Source organism: Amblyraja radiata, chromosome 17 (assembly GCF_010909765.2).
Source record: "Amblyraja radiata isolate CabotCenter1 chromosome 17, sAmbRad1.1.pri, whole genome shotgun sequence".
In the NCBI taxonomy this organism is placed as follows: Eukaryota; Metazoa; Chordata; class Chondrichthyes; order Rajiformes; family Rajidae; genus Amblyraja; species Amblyraja radiata.
Genome location: NC_045972.1, coordinates 29,427,169 through 29,439,640, shown reverse-complemented (window position 1 = coordinate 29,439,640; position 12,472 = coordinate 29,427,169). Strand labels below are relative to the sequence as shown.

At 45.6% G+C, this 12,472-nt stretch overlaps 1 protein-coding gene across 4 annotated transcripts in view; it reads right to left on the bottom strand.

Moving 5' to 3' along the window:
- Positions 1–420: 420 nt before the first annotated feature.
- Positions 421–12,472, bottom strand: part of osgin1 (oxidative stress induced growth inhibitor 1) — a 31,680-nt gene continuing 19,628 nt past the window's right edge. For all 4 annotated transcript variants that reach the window (XM_033035963.1, XM_033035965.1, XM_033035964.1 and 1 more), the window contains 4 exons: positions 10,822–10,958; positions 9,736–9,927; positions 8,999–9,090; positions 421–2,599 (listed from right to left, as the gene is read on the bottom strand). In XM_033035963.1, coding sequence (XP_032891854.1) covers positions 1,612–2,599; positions 8,999–9,090; positions 9,736–9,927; positions 10,822–10,958 — 1,409 coding nt within the window. In that variant the 3' untranslated portion in view covers positions 421–1,611. The remainder of the gene's footprint in view (positions 2,600–8,998; positions 9,091–9,735; positions 9,928–10,821; positions 10,959–12,472) is intronic.

The window sequence follows — 12,472 nt, the reverse complement described above, 5'->3', positions numbered from 1 at the left end:
AAGACTATGGGCTAGGTGCTGGATGATCGGATTAATAAAATGGGAGTCCACTGGTTGGCCTGGACATAGTAGGTCAAATGGACTCTTTCAATGCTGTGAGACTCCGTGAAATAATGACTATGTTATTAATGCATTTGATATAAATTTGGCTACAAATCTTCCATTTCCCACATAGGTCCACAGTATACTCCCCAAAGTCGTTGCCTCTTCTTTTGTTCTTCATCCATATAATCTCATTTGAATATCCTTTTAACATGCCTCCTTAGTTTTATTTGTCTCTTTTGCCAATATTCCACATACTCCCTCCCGTTAAAGCTGTTAATACTACCTCCATAATATTTCAGAAAATTGCCAGCAACTTTATTGTGAAGCTATTTTTTTAAATTAAATCTTTTAGAAAAACAAATGCAACATTGCACGTTTTACAGTAAAACATATTACTTTATTAGAACAATGTCAGTCTTTACAAACTTTAGATATACAGGTAGAAAATAAATTATGTTCAGTAGAGAAATTGCCGTATACCCTGAGATTAATTGCAACATTGGCCCACACCGGGAGAGGTAATGGGAGAGATAACTGAAGCTTTAAGACAACCATCCATCAACCTCTGTCCACATGTAGAACTAACTGTCAGGCTGAATTATTAATCCGAGCAGGCTTGAATGAGGGTGTGATAGAGATAGTAGGAAAGACAATTCCCCATTGCAGAGATGTATAAAACTATAGGCAAATGATCCTGGTTAGGGGAAGAGGCTTTGAGAGGATCTTTTCCCAGGGAGGTGGTTGGATTGTGGAATACACTGCCCGAGGGGTAGTGGAGGCAGAGACTCTAACATGAGGTACATGAGGAACACTTGAATCTCTCAAACATAGAGAGCAGTGGACCGGGTGCTGGCAAATGGAATCAGATGTGTTAATGTGGATGTGGTGGGCCGAATGGCCCGTTTCTGTGCTCCATGGTCCCATGACCGAGACCTTCGCTCGCACAGGCACTTTACTCTGTTGGCCTGGGCTGTCCGCCAACACAGAAAATTTACAAAGCAGCGTCTGTCCGGAATTGTCAGGGGGGCTGATTAAGTGCCTGGCCCTCAATTTGTGGTTCCCAATGAATCTGCATGGTCCCAGAGTCCAAGTGGGCTTTCCTGGAATAAATACGGGCCTGAACGTGTTTTTCCAGGAAATCTGGATTCACAGAATTTCTGTCGGATTCGCTGACACACACAAAAGCTATGTCGAGAGAGGTCCCTATCCCTTGCTTGAGCTTATCTAACGTGTGCTGGTGAGTGGGAAAATTGTGACAGATCTTCTCAGACAATAGGCTTTAAACCAGGTACACACCACATCTTATCATTGTGTTTATATCACCCACTTCACTTGGCTTGACAGGCGCCTGTGCTTTTCCCCACAAAGTACGTTTTTTGCCGGTGAGCTGCCCTTCGCACCTCATGTCACTCAGTGTAACCAAAATGAAGGAGGGATTCATTTGCATCACTCAGTGGCGCAAAATGAAGGCGGGATCCCAAAGGAGACCCCTCGCTGGCCTTCAACCACCATGTTAATGTTAAGTTTGAGTGTTCGGCTGCTTGAAGGCTGGCTCTGGATTGGAGTTTAGGCATCGGCCCGGTCCTTGAGCAGAGCACTGATGACGGCCAGAGCACCTCCTTGCAGGAAGCGGACAAAGTTGTCGGCCACCAGCGGCCCGAGGGCATAGACGCCACTCTCCTGCACGCACTCGTACGTGTAGCACTCCACCTCGATGGGGTTGCGTTTGGCGTGCACCGGCATCCCCACATTGACTGCCAGCGACCTTCCACAGTCAGGCAGGAACGTCAGGTTGGGGTCTGAACCGATCAGGACGAGGGCTGTGGAGAAGTTGACTATCCTGTTTTCTCTCGACTCCAAGTCCCGAAGGATGCACTTGCTGTCGGGGGTGAAACCGATCACTTGGTGCCTCGGAAGGCTGAGGTAGTCGTCGTACGGGCCGGTGCTGACACAGACCTGCCGCACCATCATCTGATGAACCTTGTGGTATTCCGGATACATCACTTTGGGGAGTTGGTTGAAGATCAGAGATGGGTCGTTCACCTCCCTGCGGAACACGTGGACCACTGGGGCATTGCTGTGGCGAGCGGCGATGATAGCGTCGGCAGCAGTCAGACCAGCCCCCACTACCAAAATAGGGTCACTGCTCGTTCCCCTTCGATGCTCCCTGATGGCCGTTTCCACGTCCGAAGTCGTGTGGTAAATGAATGGAAGATCTTCTCCGTCCACACCAAGTCGAGCGGGGCTATCGTAAGTGCCCGTGGCCAGGACAATGTTTTCCGCATAGATACAGAAGGTCTCTTTCGAGCCGTCCTTCATTTGACTATAACCGGACACCTCGAACAGGCCGGCGCGAGTGGAGGTGTCGGCGGTTTGAGCTCCGGCCGCTTGGGCCATGCATGGCTCCTCTTCCCGGTCAGAAGGCCCACTGAACCGCCTCACCGAGGTGACAACGGTCCCGCACACGAAGTTGCCCTGCAGCCCTTTAGCATGGACGTAGTGCTGGTAGTACTGGGCAATGTCCGCCGTCGTGGCTCTGTCGTTCCGTAGGCACCTGCAAAGTAAGCAGACGCATCAGTGGTGGTCTGTTGGGGAACCATTGAAAATGACTGCCGACATTGCCAAAGGCAGGGTGTTAAGTCATCAGTCTCTCCCACAACTTGTATTTGTTAGAACCACGAAGTTCTGTAACCACTCGAGAAGTGACCAAACCCCTCAGCGAGATTATTATCCTTTACTCTGCAACTCAACATGCTACTGATAGAGGAACAAGGAAATACAGACAAATACAGACGCTGGTTTACAAAAGAAAAGAAAGTGCTCAAGGAACTCAGCATCTCTGGACAAAGACGTCTTGGGTAGGGCCCCTCCTTCACACAGATTGAGGGCTGGAAAGACAGAGAGGCGAGACAAAGCCTGGCTTGATATAGGTGAATACTGGTGAGGGGGGTGGGGGGGGAGATAAGCAAACAGCTGCACAGAAGCCAAAGATGAAAAGACAAGAGGTGTGAGATAAGGATAGAAGTGCAAATTGTGAACCCTGAGGCAGGAATATAGGTGGAAGGGAAGAAATCCAAATCATAATGCAAATGGCTGCCAATGACTAGCGGAGTTCCGCAAGGGTCGGTGCTGTGGCTGCTGCTCTTCACGTTGTATATTAATGATTTGGATGAGGGGATTGAAAGCTTTGTGGCCAAGTTTACAGATGATACGAAAATGGACGGACGGGCAGGTAGTGTAGAGAAAGCAGGGACTCTACAGAAGGACCTGGACAGGTTAGGAATGTGGGCAGAGTGGCAGATGAAATATAGTGCAGCAAAGTGTGGAGTCATGCATTTAGGTAGTAGGAATAATGGTGTCGCCTATTTTCTAAATGGGGAGAGAATCAGAAATCAAAGGTGCAAAGGGACTGGGAGAGCTGGTGCAGGATTCTCAAAGAGTAAATTTGCGAGGAAGGATGTGTTGGCACTGGAGAGGGTCGAGAGGAGGTTTACAAGATTGATCCCAGGAATGAGTGGGTCAACATATGATGAGCATTTGATGGCACTTGGGCCTGTACTCGCTGGAGTTTAGAAGGATGAGGGGTGACTGCATTGAAACTTATCAAGTAGTGAAAGGCTTGGATAGAGTGGATGTGGAGAGGATGTTTCCACTGGTGGGAGAGTCTAGGACTTGAGGTCATAGCCTTAGAATTAAAGGACGTACCTTTAAGAAGGTGACGAGGAGGAATTGCTTTAGTCAGAGGGTGGTGAATCTGTGGAATTCTTCGCCACTCAAGGGTGGGGATGCCAGGTCAATGTATATTTTTAAGGCAGAGATAGATGCTTAATTGGTATGGGTGTCAGGGGTTATGGGGAGAAGGCAGGAAAATGGGCTTAGGAGGGAGAGATAGATCAACCATGATTGAATGGTGGAGTAGACTTGATGGGCAGAATGGTCTAAATATGCTCCTATCACTTATGACATGACCAAATCCAGGTTGGTCACAGGGATGAGAAGAGGGAGGGAAGGTAGGGAAAGAAGGGGTAGGTGGCGTTTGCAATCAGCTACCTAACATTGGAGAATTCAAGTGTTCATACAATTAGGTTGCAAGCTACCCAAGTGGTATATAAGGTGCTATTCCTCCAGTTTACATGTGGCCTCTGGAAATGGAGGGGGCCCAGGACAGAAAGGTCAGTAAGACGGTAGGATGGGGAGTTAAAATGATTAGCAGCCGGTAGATCCAGTGGGCCTCGGTGCACTGTGTGCAAGTGTTCAGGGAACTGGTCGCCGAGTCTATACTTAGTCTCGCCAAGGTAAAGGAGGACACATCGGGAACATTGGATGCAGTAGATGAGGTTAGAGGATGTGCACGTGAACCTTAGTCTCACCTGGAAGGATTGCTAGGGTCACTGGATGGATGTGAGGGAGGAGGAAGAGGACATATGTTGCATCTCTTGGGGTTGCAGGAGAAAGTATCTGGGGAGGGAGTGGTTTATGTGCAAAGGGATGTGGACCAAGGAGTTGCGGGGGGAGTGGTCTCCGCAGAAGGCAGAAATGGGTGGCTGTGGGAAGATGTTACTGGTAGTGGGATCACACTGAAATGTTGGAGAATAATGGGTTGGATGTGGTGGCTGACGGCATGAAATGTGAGGACCGGGGGAGTATCCAAGTGTACTAAATAAAGATGTTAATTAAATTAGCAAGTTCTGAACAGGTGCAGCAGGCACCCCCAATACAGTCATTGATGTAGCAGAGAAAGTGTGAGCAGATAATGCCAGTGTACAATTGGACCAAAGACTGTTCGACGTAACCAACATAAAGGTATGCTTAGCTGGGCCTATGCAGGTGCCCATGGCTACCCATTAATGAAGAAAGCGAGAGGAATCAAAAGATAAGTTGTTGAGAGTGAGGACATTAAGCCAGATAGAGGAGAGTGTTAGTAGAAAACTGATTGGGTCGCTGTTCAAGGAAGAACCGGAAAACCTTCCTGGTGGGAATGGAGGTGTAAATGGACTGGTATAGATGAGGCAATGGGAGCTTAGAAATTGCAAGTTATTGAAGAGTTCAAGGACATGCGAGGTGTCTCAGATGTAGGTCGGAAGGGACTGGACAAGGAGAGGATAGGAAAGAATCGTATTTGGAGATCAGTTACTGTATGTTGGGATAGAGCTAGCAGAAACAATGGTTTGCCAGGGCAGTCCTGTTTGTGGATTTTGGAAAGGGGATAGAAATGGGCAGGGTGAGGTTGGGAAACTATAAAGTTGGAGTCTGTGGAAGGGAGGTTGCCAGATGTGATTTGCTCGGAAACAGAACATTTTATCTTGAAGGTAAATATTGTGGTAACTCAACCTGTTTTCTAAGTTAGCACTTGGATTAGAAAAGTGCCCTTCAATTCCAGATGCAAGCTGGCTGGCCCAAGCTTATTTATAGCATCACAGAGAAAGCAAACCAGACACTACAAATGATGTGGTGGACCAGTGGCAAGATGAGTTGTCAACATCCAGTGAAGTGATTCATGGTTCAGAGATTCCAGCAACTACATTCTTTCAACTTTACAAAACACTGGTTAGGTTGCACTTAGAGTATTGCTTGCAGTTCTGGTTATCACAGGAGGGGGTGCCGTTGCACCGACAATAAGCGAGTTCGGTATTCCGATAAAAACGCATGGGATTTGTCAAACGTCATTCGGGGGAAAAAAAGCGAGCGCAGCGCTGTATAAACTGTGTATAAATTGTTAACTAGTCTACCAATTAATTAATCTAGCATTCTGTCAACTCAATAGCTTCCTTTCATGTTCTGCTATTCATACACTACTTACATAGTCCCAGTTCTAGTTCAGTTCATTAATCTGCAATTATGAGATATTCAAAAAGTTAACGAATTTATTATCTTCATTTAATCCTTAATGTGTTTGCTACTGGAATAAGAAAATATTACATGTGTTTGAAACATTTTCTTATCTTTATTCATAATTTGTGTGTAAAAATATTTTATCTGATGCAGGCAGGGGAAGGCAAGCTAGACTCCCATGAGGGTCAAACAGAGGTTTAATAACGTTAAATCGTTATATCTTTATTTTCACTGAAAGAACAAGCCACCACCTTTGCAAGTGTTCACACTGCGACAAGCGAGACTATGGGAAACGTAAGCAATTGCATCTCATGTCTCTGATGCCATGTCGGGAAACAATCTGCCAGATGCAGACAAACCTTTACAGTTACAATTTGGCTGTCGTTCATTTGATTAGATCGTGGTGGGTGTGCCCTTTAGGCAGCAAGACTATCCACTGCCAAAGCGATTGTGGTCACACTATTTATTCCACTCGAACTTCATTCCACTTGAAATATTATCGTTTGTCTACTGCAGTTGGAGCCGAGCTCCTTGATATCATCCTGCAAGTCTTGCGCTGGGGACGTTGTAGGATGGACCTCTGTTCGCGATCGTTCAGACAGTAGCTTTCAATGAGACCTAATACAACCTGTGGAGTTATGCAGTTATAGACTGCACGGCAACGGGTGAGTCGGTGCACCAGTCTTTGCTGACCAAGGTAGCATTCTGCAGCAGCCCCTTTTTCCTGGATATGGCATACAACCCTCTAGATTCTTAAGTGAAATTTCTCAGTGAAATTATTATCCTTGAACCCCTTCCTAAATCTCACCCCTCTCACTTGAAGCCTATATTCTCCAGTTTTAATATCCTCCAATCTGGGATAAGAACATAGTGCGTTCACTTTATCCAGGATCCCTGTAAGATTTTACAGAGGTGCCAGAGCGGCGCTCCGGTGTGCTCCGGCAGTACTGCTCCCCTGGATATAAGACATTTAATTGCGAAATGCCTGTCCTTTAGTATTGGATAGATTGATTAGAGGGTCTGTGCTGTTCCAAGTTTGTGGTGGTTGCGGTGTGTTTCCCCCAGCTATCTCGCCCAGTGCACTTTGACCAGCACAGTTCGCCAGCCATTGTTAGCAGTGGCTCTTTGTGCAGGTGTTACCCGAAGCCCAAACGTTTTGTGGAGGTTCTGCATAGGATCGGGCACGCAGCGAGCTAGGGAGAGGGCTGTCAGATCAGATCATCCCAGGTTGCCGAATGGCCGAAGGGTGGATTTTAATAGGTCGTTATCAAACTTTTCCGTCTGTGCAGCATCGCCAGCTCTATCTCTCTCTCCCAGATCCCCCACCCCAACTGTTGACAAAGTCTGACTGAGAAAATGCTCCCACACATATTACGGGTTGGCTCCACGTTTGCACACTCACTGGGGCGTGCAGCGCCTCTTTCAAAGAGAGCGAGAATAGGTCCCGTTTTACATTGATCCCATTTGCTACCATTAGATGCATGTCACTCCATTCCTTCTCAACCCAAGTACCTGTCGAAACGCCTTTCAATTGGTGCCTGAAAAGATCATTTGAAATAGATTGGTCATGATAGGCTTGTTTTCCCTGGAATTAAGCTGGCCGAGGGAAGAGCTGAAAGAAGTATCCAAGAGTACGAGAGGAGAGATAATCAGGATTTTTTTATCCATGGGAGGGGTTTCAAATCAGGAGCGCATGGGGGGGATTTTAGGGGTAGATCTTTTAGACTATGTCATATAGTGTTAGTTACCTTCAATATGGGGAAAAGTTTCCTAAAGGAGGTGGTAGAATTAGATACAATTACTAGGATAAAAGATATTTACGCAGACACGCGAATAGACAAGAATGAGGTTCCAAAGTGGGCAAATAGAATTAGTGTGGGTGGGCATGGACATGGTGGGCCGAAGGGCCTGTGTTGCATGATCCTGTGAATTGATGACTCAATGACACTTTAAAATTTGACTGTTTTTTATTTTATTCCATGTTCTCCATGAGTTTGCATGTTGACCAGGCCAGGGTTTATTCCCTGTCGGCAGGCAAATACATAGCTGATGGACTGAGGATACCTGGTTTCCTGTCCACTTACCGATTACTGGAGTTTTACCAATTTACAGATACCAACTCTTTTGTTATAGAATTCAGTTTTCAAAATGTTCTCTAAATTATAACTTGCCCAGTACACTAAAAGTTATGGAGTCATGCAGCTTGCACTACTCTCTTTTTCTGTGTATTTAAGGTACTCGCTGCAATCTGGGTATAAAAGGTCCCCGATAGATTCTCTCTAAATCTCTTCTTCTATATCCAAAGCCATGTCCTATATTTTTATCTATCTTTGATATGGGAAAAAATTTCCTGCAGTCTATCTGATCTATATCCATCAGCATTTTAGGTATCACAATCAAGTCCCTTTCTTAACCTCCTCCATTCCAGGGTGACAGACCCATGCTGTTCAGTCTGTCCACATTGCTGACATAGTTCATCCCATGCTTATCCTGGTGAATCTCTTTTGCACCCTCTCCTGTGCTATATCATCCTTTTTCCACCTTGGTGACCAGAACTTTATGTACTACTCCAGCTAAGATCCAATCAATGCATTATAAAGTTGGATTATAACCTCACTGCTCTTGAATTCATTGCCGGAGTAACGACTAATAACCCATATGCCTTCAAAGCCATGTTATCTACATGCTCTGCTACCTTCAAGAACTTGTACCAGTGCTGGAAAATGGTGAAATTGCAGTTAATTTTGCCCCATGGATAATAGGATGATGACCATCTTATCTGTATGTTAGGCACTCTAAAGAATGGCCTGTATCCATGCTGTAAGAGTTGGTGACACATGAAGAAAACTCAGTCACAGGGAGAATATTAAAACTTCACACTGACAGTATCTGAGGTAACGATTGAACCCCATGTCTGGCACAGAGACATTAGCTCTAATTGCAGCTGTACCGTGCAACTCTCTGCACCACATTTAGCTCAAATCCAAATCTTCCCTCAATGTGATCTCAATTGGCACGTGTTTGTGGTATCATTGTAATATTGGCTGGTAAGGATTGAAAAGATGTGGGAACAAAATCAGGCAGGTCAGTGTAGGCATATTAAATCTGGTAAAGCCTTTACCTTCTCTTGTCCCTCATCCAGTCCCTGAAAGGGAGGTCGGGCAGCTCCATCCAGTCCCCAAGACTGAGGGTGAAGACGGAACCCTCTATAGACTGCCAATGGAACAAAATCAACCAAGGGTTAATCCTGAATATTATTGTGCTTTTCCAAAGTTAATGAAAGCTACTTAGCTGAGAGGTCATTGATAGGAAGATAAACGTCACGGTTGCAGGATGTTGAGTCATTGGGTAATTCACCATTGGTACTTGGAATGAGATGACACAAGGAGAAAGTGTAGGTTATGATTTATAGCTCTGTCCCACTGGATCACACAGCCATGGGTCAAACTAGGAGTGAATAGGTGCATAATGAGACAGAGGGTGGAAGGGTGACACAAAATACTGGAGTAACTCAGCGGGACAGACAGCATCTCTGGATAGAAGGAATGGGTGACATTTCAAGTCGACTCTCCAGAAAAGATAGACGCCTTCAGCATTTTATGACTATTTTATGTCTATCTTTGGTTTAAACCAGCATCTGCAGTTCCTTCCTACACAGAGTGGAGGGGTGTTTGATCCAATGGATTATAAATGTGATTAGAACCATTGATTATTTCAATAGTTTTCATATTGTTTATTGCACGTTATTAAGGATGTAATACAAAGCCATATATAAACACAAAAATATGCCACCATCCACAGTCAAACACAGCCACTAGTGCATAATCAGGAACTGAACTTAAATGCTTCCACACTTACGTGCCAAGCTCCTCCCAGTGGTCCTTTGCCCAGGGCCAGGTGAGGAATATATTGGTCAGGTTCAAGCCTCCAGCTGAGCACTGAATCCACAGATACACCCAAATCAGCATCAGGACGAAGAAGAGAATCAAACAGGATGCCAACCGGGCTGTGTGAACGGCCTTCCAATCCCTCAGACAGGAACTGCAGGTCCTAGGAATGGCAGGGGAGACAAAGAGGTGTAAAAATATCGATGAGCAGGTGTATGATGGAGAGATGCTGAACAAGGAGCCCCCACATGTAGCACTGCAGACAATTAGCTCCCTAGCTTAGTGCAAAGCAAGCCTGTTCATTCCAACTTCTCAAATCCCTCTGAACCATTTGTGAAACTGGTGTCTCTAGACCTTCTGTCTCAGCTCCCCATCTTTAGTTCTGCCCATCTTTCATTTTGTACAGAGAAGCTTTAGCTTAGTTTAGTTTATTATTATCACATGTACCAAGGTACAGTGAAAAAAATTTGTTTACCCGCTGTCCTGTCAAAGTAAAAACTATACATGAATACAATACATGGCGCTGTAAGGCAGCAACTCTACTGCTGAGCCACAGTGCCACCGGAATTGTTCATGGCTGAATGGACAAAGATTAAGTAAATGGCAGCACAGCTGTGCAATGGATAGAGCTGCTAGCTCTATAGTGCGAGAGGCCTGGGTGCATTTCTGACCTCTATTGCTGTCTGTGCTGCATTTGCATGTTCTCCTCAATATGCACATTGAAAGATAATTGGTTGCTATAAATTTCTCCTCATGTGTAGGTGAGTGGGTGGAATCAGGGCTGTTGGTGAGATTGCAAGAAGTATAAAAATTAAGATTAGTGTAGGATCAGTGTAAATGTGTGGTTGATGGTCGGAATGGACCAGGTGGACTGAAGAGCCTGGGCCCATGCTGTGTCTCTCACTGATTCTTATGACTTCTACTGCGCTAGAAATTTCCATGATTCTATAAATATGTAGTCCAAAAGCTAAGTAGTAAGTAGCAAAGTAGTTCAAAAGGGAGCGAAAGAGCAAAAGCCAGAAACTATTTGCTGTTAAGCTCAGTCACTCTTGATTACCTGATTTACAATGGATTTTCCCCGATTTGCCTCCAATTTCCGTTGAAGAATAGGATTGGGATGGACCGAAGATTCCTTGAAGTAAGGTCTATATCCTGACAGGAAGAATGACAGACAAATGGCTGAAGGACCATTCCCTGTTTGAAATAAATTAAAAAAATGTTAAGGGGTGTGAAGTCACTATACACTTTGTGTCGTTAATGGAGTCTGCTCCAGGTGATAGGGATGAGTTGGCCTCTCTAGTTAATTCAGCTGCTTGAGGTGTCTGCAATTAAAGAAACATGGAAACTCACACTGAACACTGCTCAGAAGCAAAGGGCATGATAGTGCTGGATTGGGAGGAAGATGGATCCAACTCTTACTTGAGGCATCATCCAGTCCAGACAGCACCTTACCCTCCTACCATCAGTCACTGAGACCGCAGTGAGTGATGTTCACAGGATGCACATCAGCAACTCGTCTTTCCCCGATCCTCCTTCCCATTCCAGGCTCACTCTTCCCTCTGCAACTACTCTCTCTTCACTACACATCCACTCTCCTCCATCCCTCCATTCTTTTCTTGGAGGAACAGCACCTTATATTTCACTTGGGCAGCTTACAATGCAGTGGTATGAACGTTAATCTCTCTATTTTCAAGTAACCTGCATTTTTTCTACCCCCTCTCCCCCTTCCCCCACCCTAATCATCCTAGGTACACAAAAATGCTGGAGAAACTCAGCGGGTGCAGCAGCATCTATGGAGCGAAGGAAATAGGCAACGTTTCGGGCCGAAACGCTTCTTCAGATCATCCTACTTGTTCCACTGTTTGCATGCCTGTATCCCTGTCGTTAGCACATCTTCCCCAGCCAACAATGGGCCATTGTGGCCTTCCCCTTCCTGAGGTCATCTGTTGCCGGCCCTGTTTTGTTCTGGGCTTTGCAATCTTTCGGTCTGAAGAAGGGATCAGACCCAAAATGTCACCTATTTCTTTTCTCCAGAGATGCTGCCTGATCGACTGAGTTACTCCAGCATTTTGTTTCTATCTTCAGTATAAACCAGTATCTGCAGTTCCTTCCTACATATTAAGGAATTCCTTGCCTAGATGATAGTGGATGAAAATAGTAAGCAGTTTTTGGCAGTCATGGAGGGGCGTGGTGGTGTGGTGCGGGAATGGGAAAGAGGTAAATATGGATAAAATTCCAACCATTCTCTACCAATCACTGGTGGAGGGAGCTGGTTGAGAACCGACAGGAGCAGCTCTCCCAGATGCAACTTGCATCTTGTGATACTGCCTGTGTTTCCCAGAGTAAGTGGAGTTGCTGGCAACAGATTATGGCTGGCGAGAGTGAAAGGCTGCCTCAGAAAAATGTTTCATCACAGTGTGAAACAGCATGGAAATAGACCAGAAGTTGCCTCTGATATCTTATATCACCAACATCAGCTATCACAGACCATACACACCAATCCTTTTGAGGTACAATGGGAACCGCATCACTCTGTCGAGACATACACCCATGCAGATACTAAGTCTCCAGTTTCAAGCCCTGCCTGCATTGTACGAAGGGAAAAGGAGGCAGGAGTTGGGCATGTACAGTTAATGGAGGGGCACAATGAATGTTGAAGAACAGGGAGATCGAGTCCAAGTTGACATTTCTTTTAAAGTGGCAACATA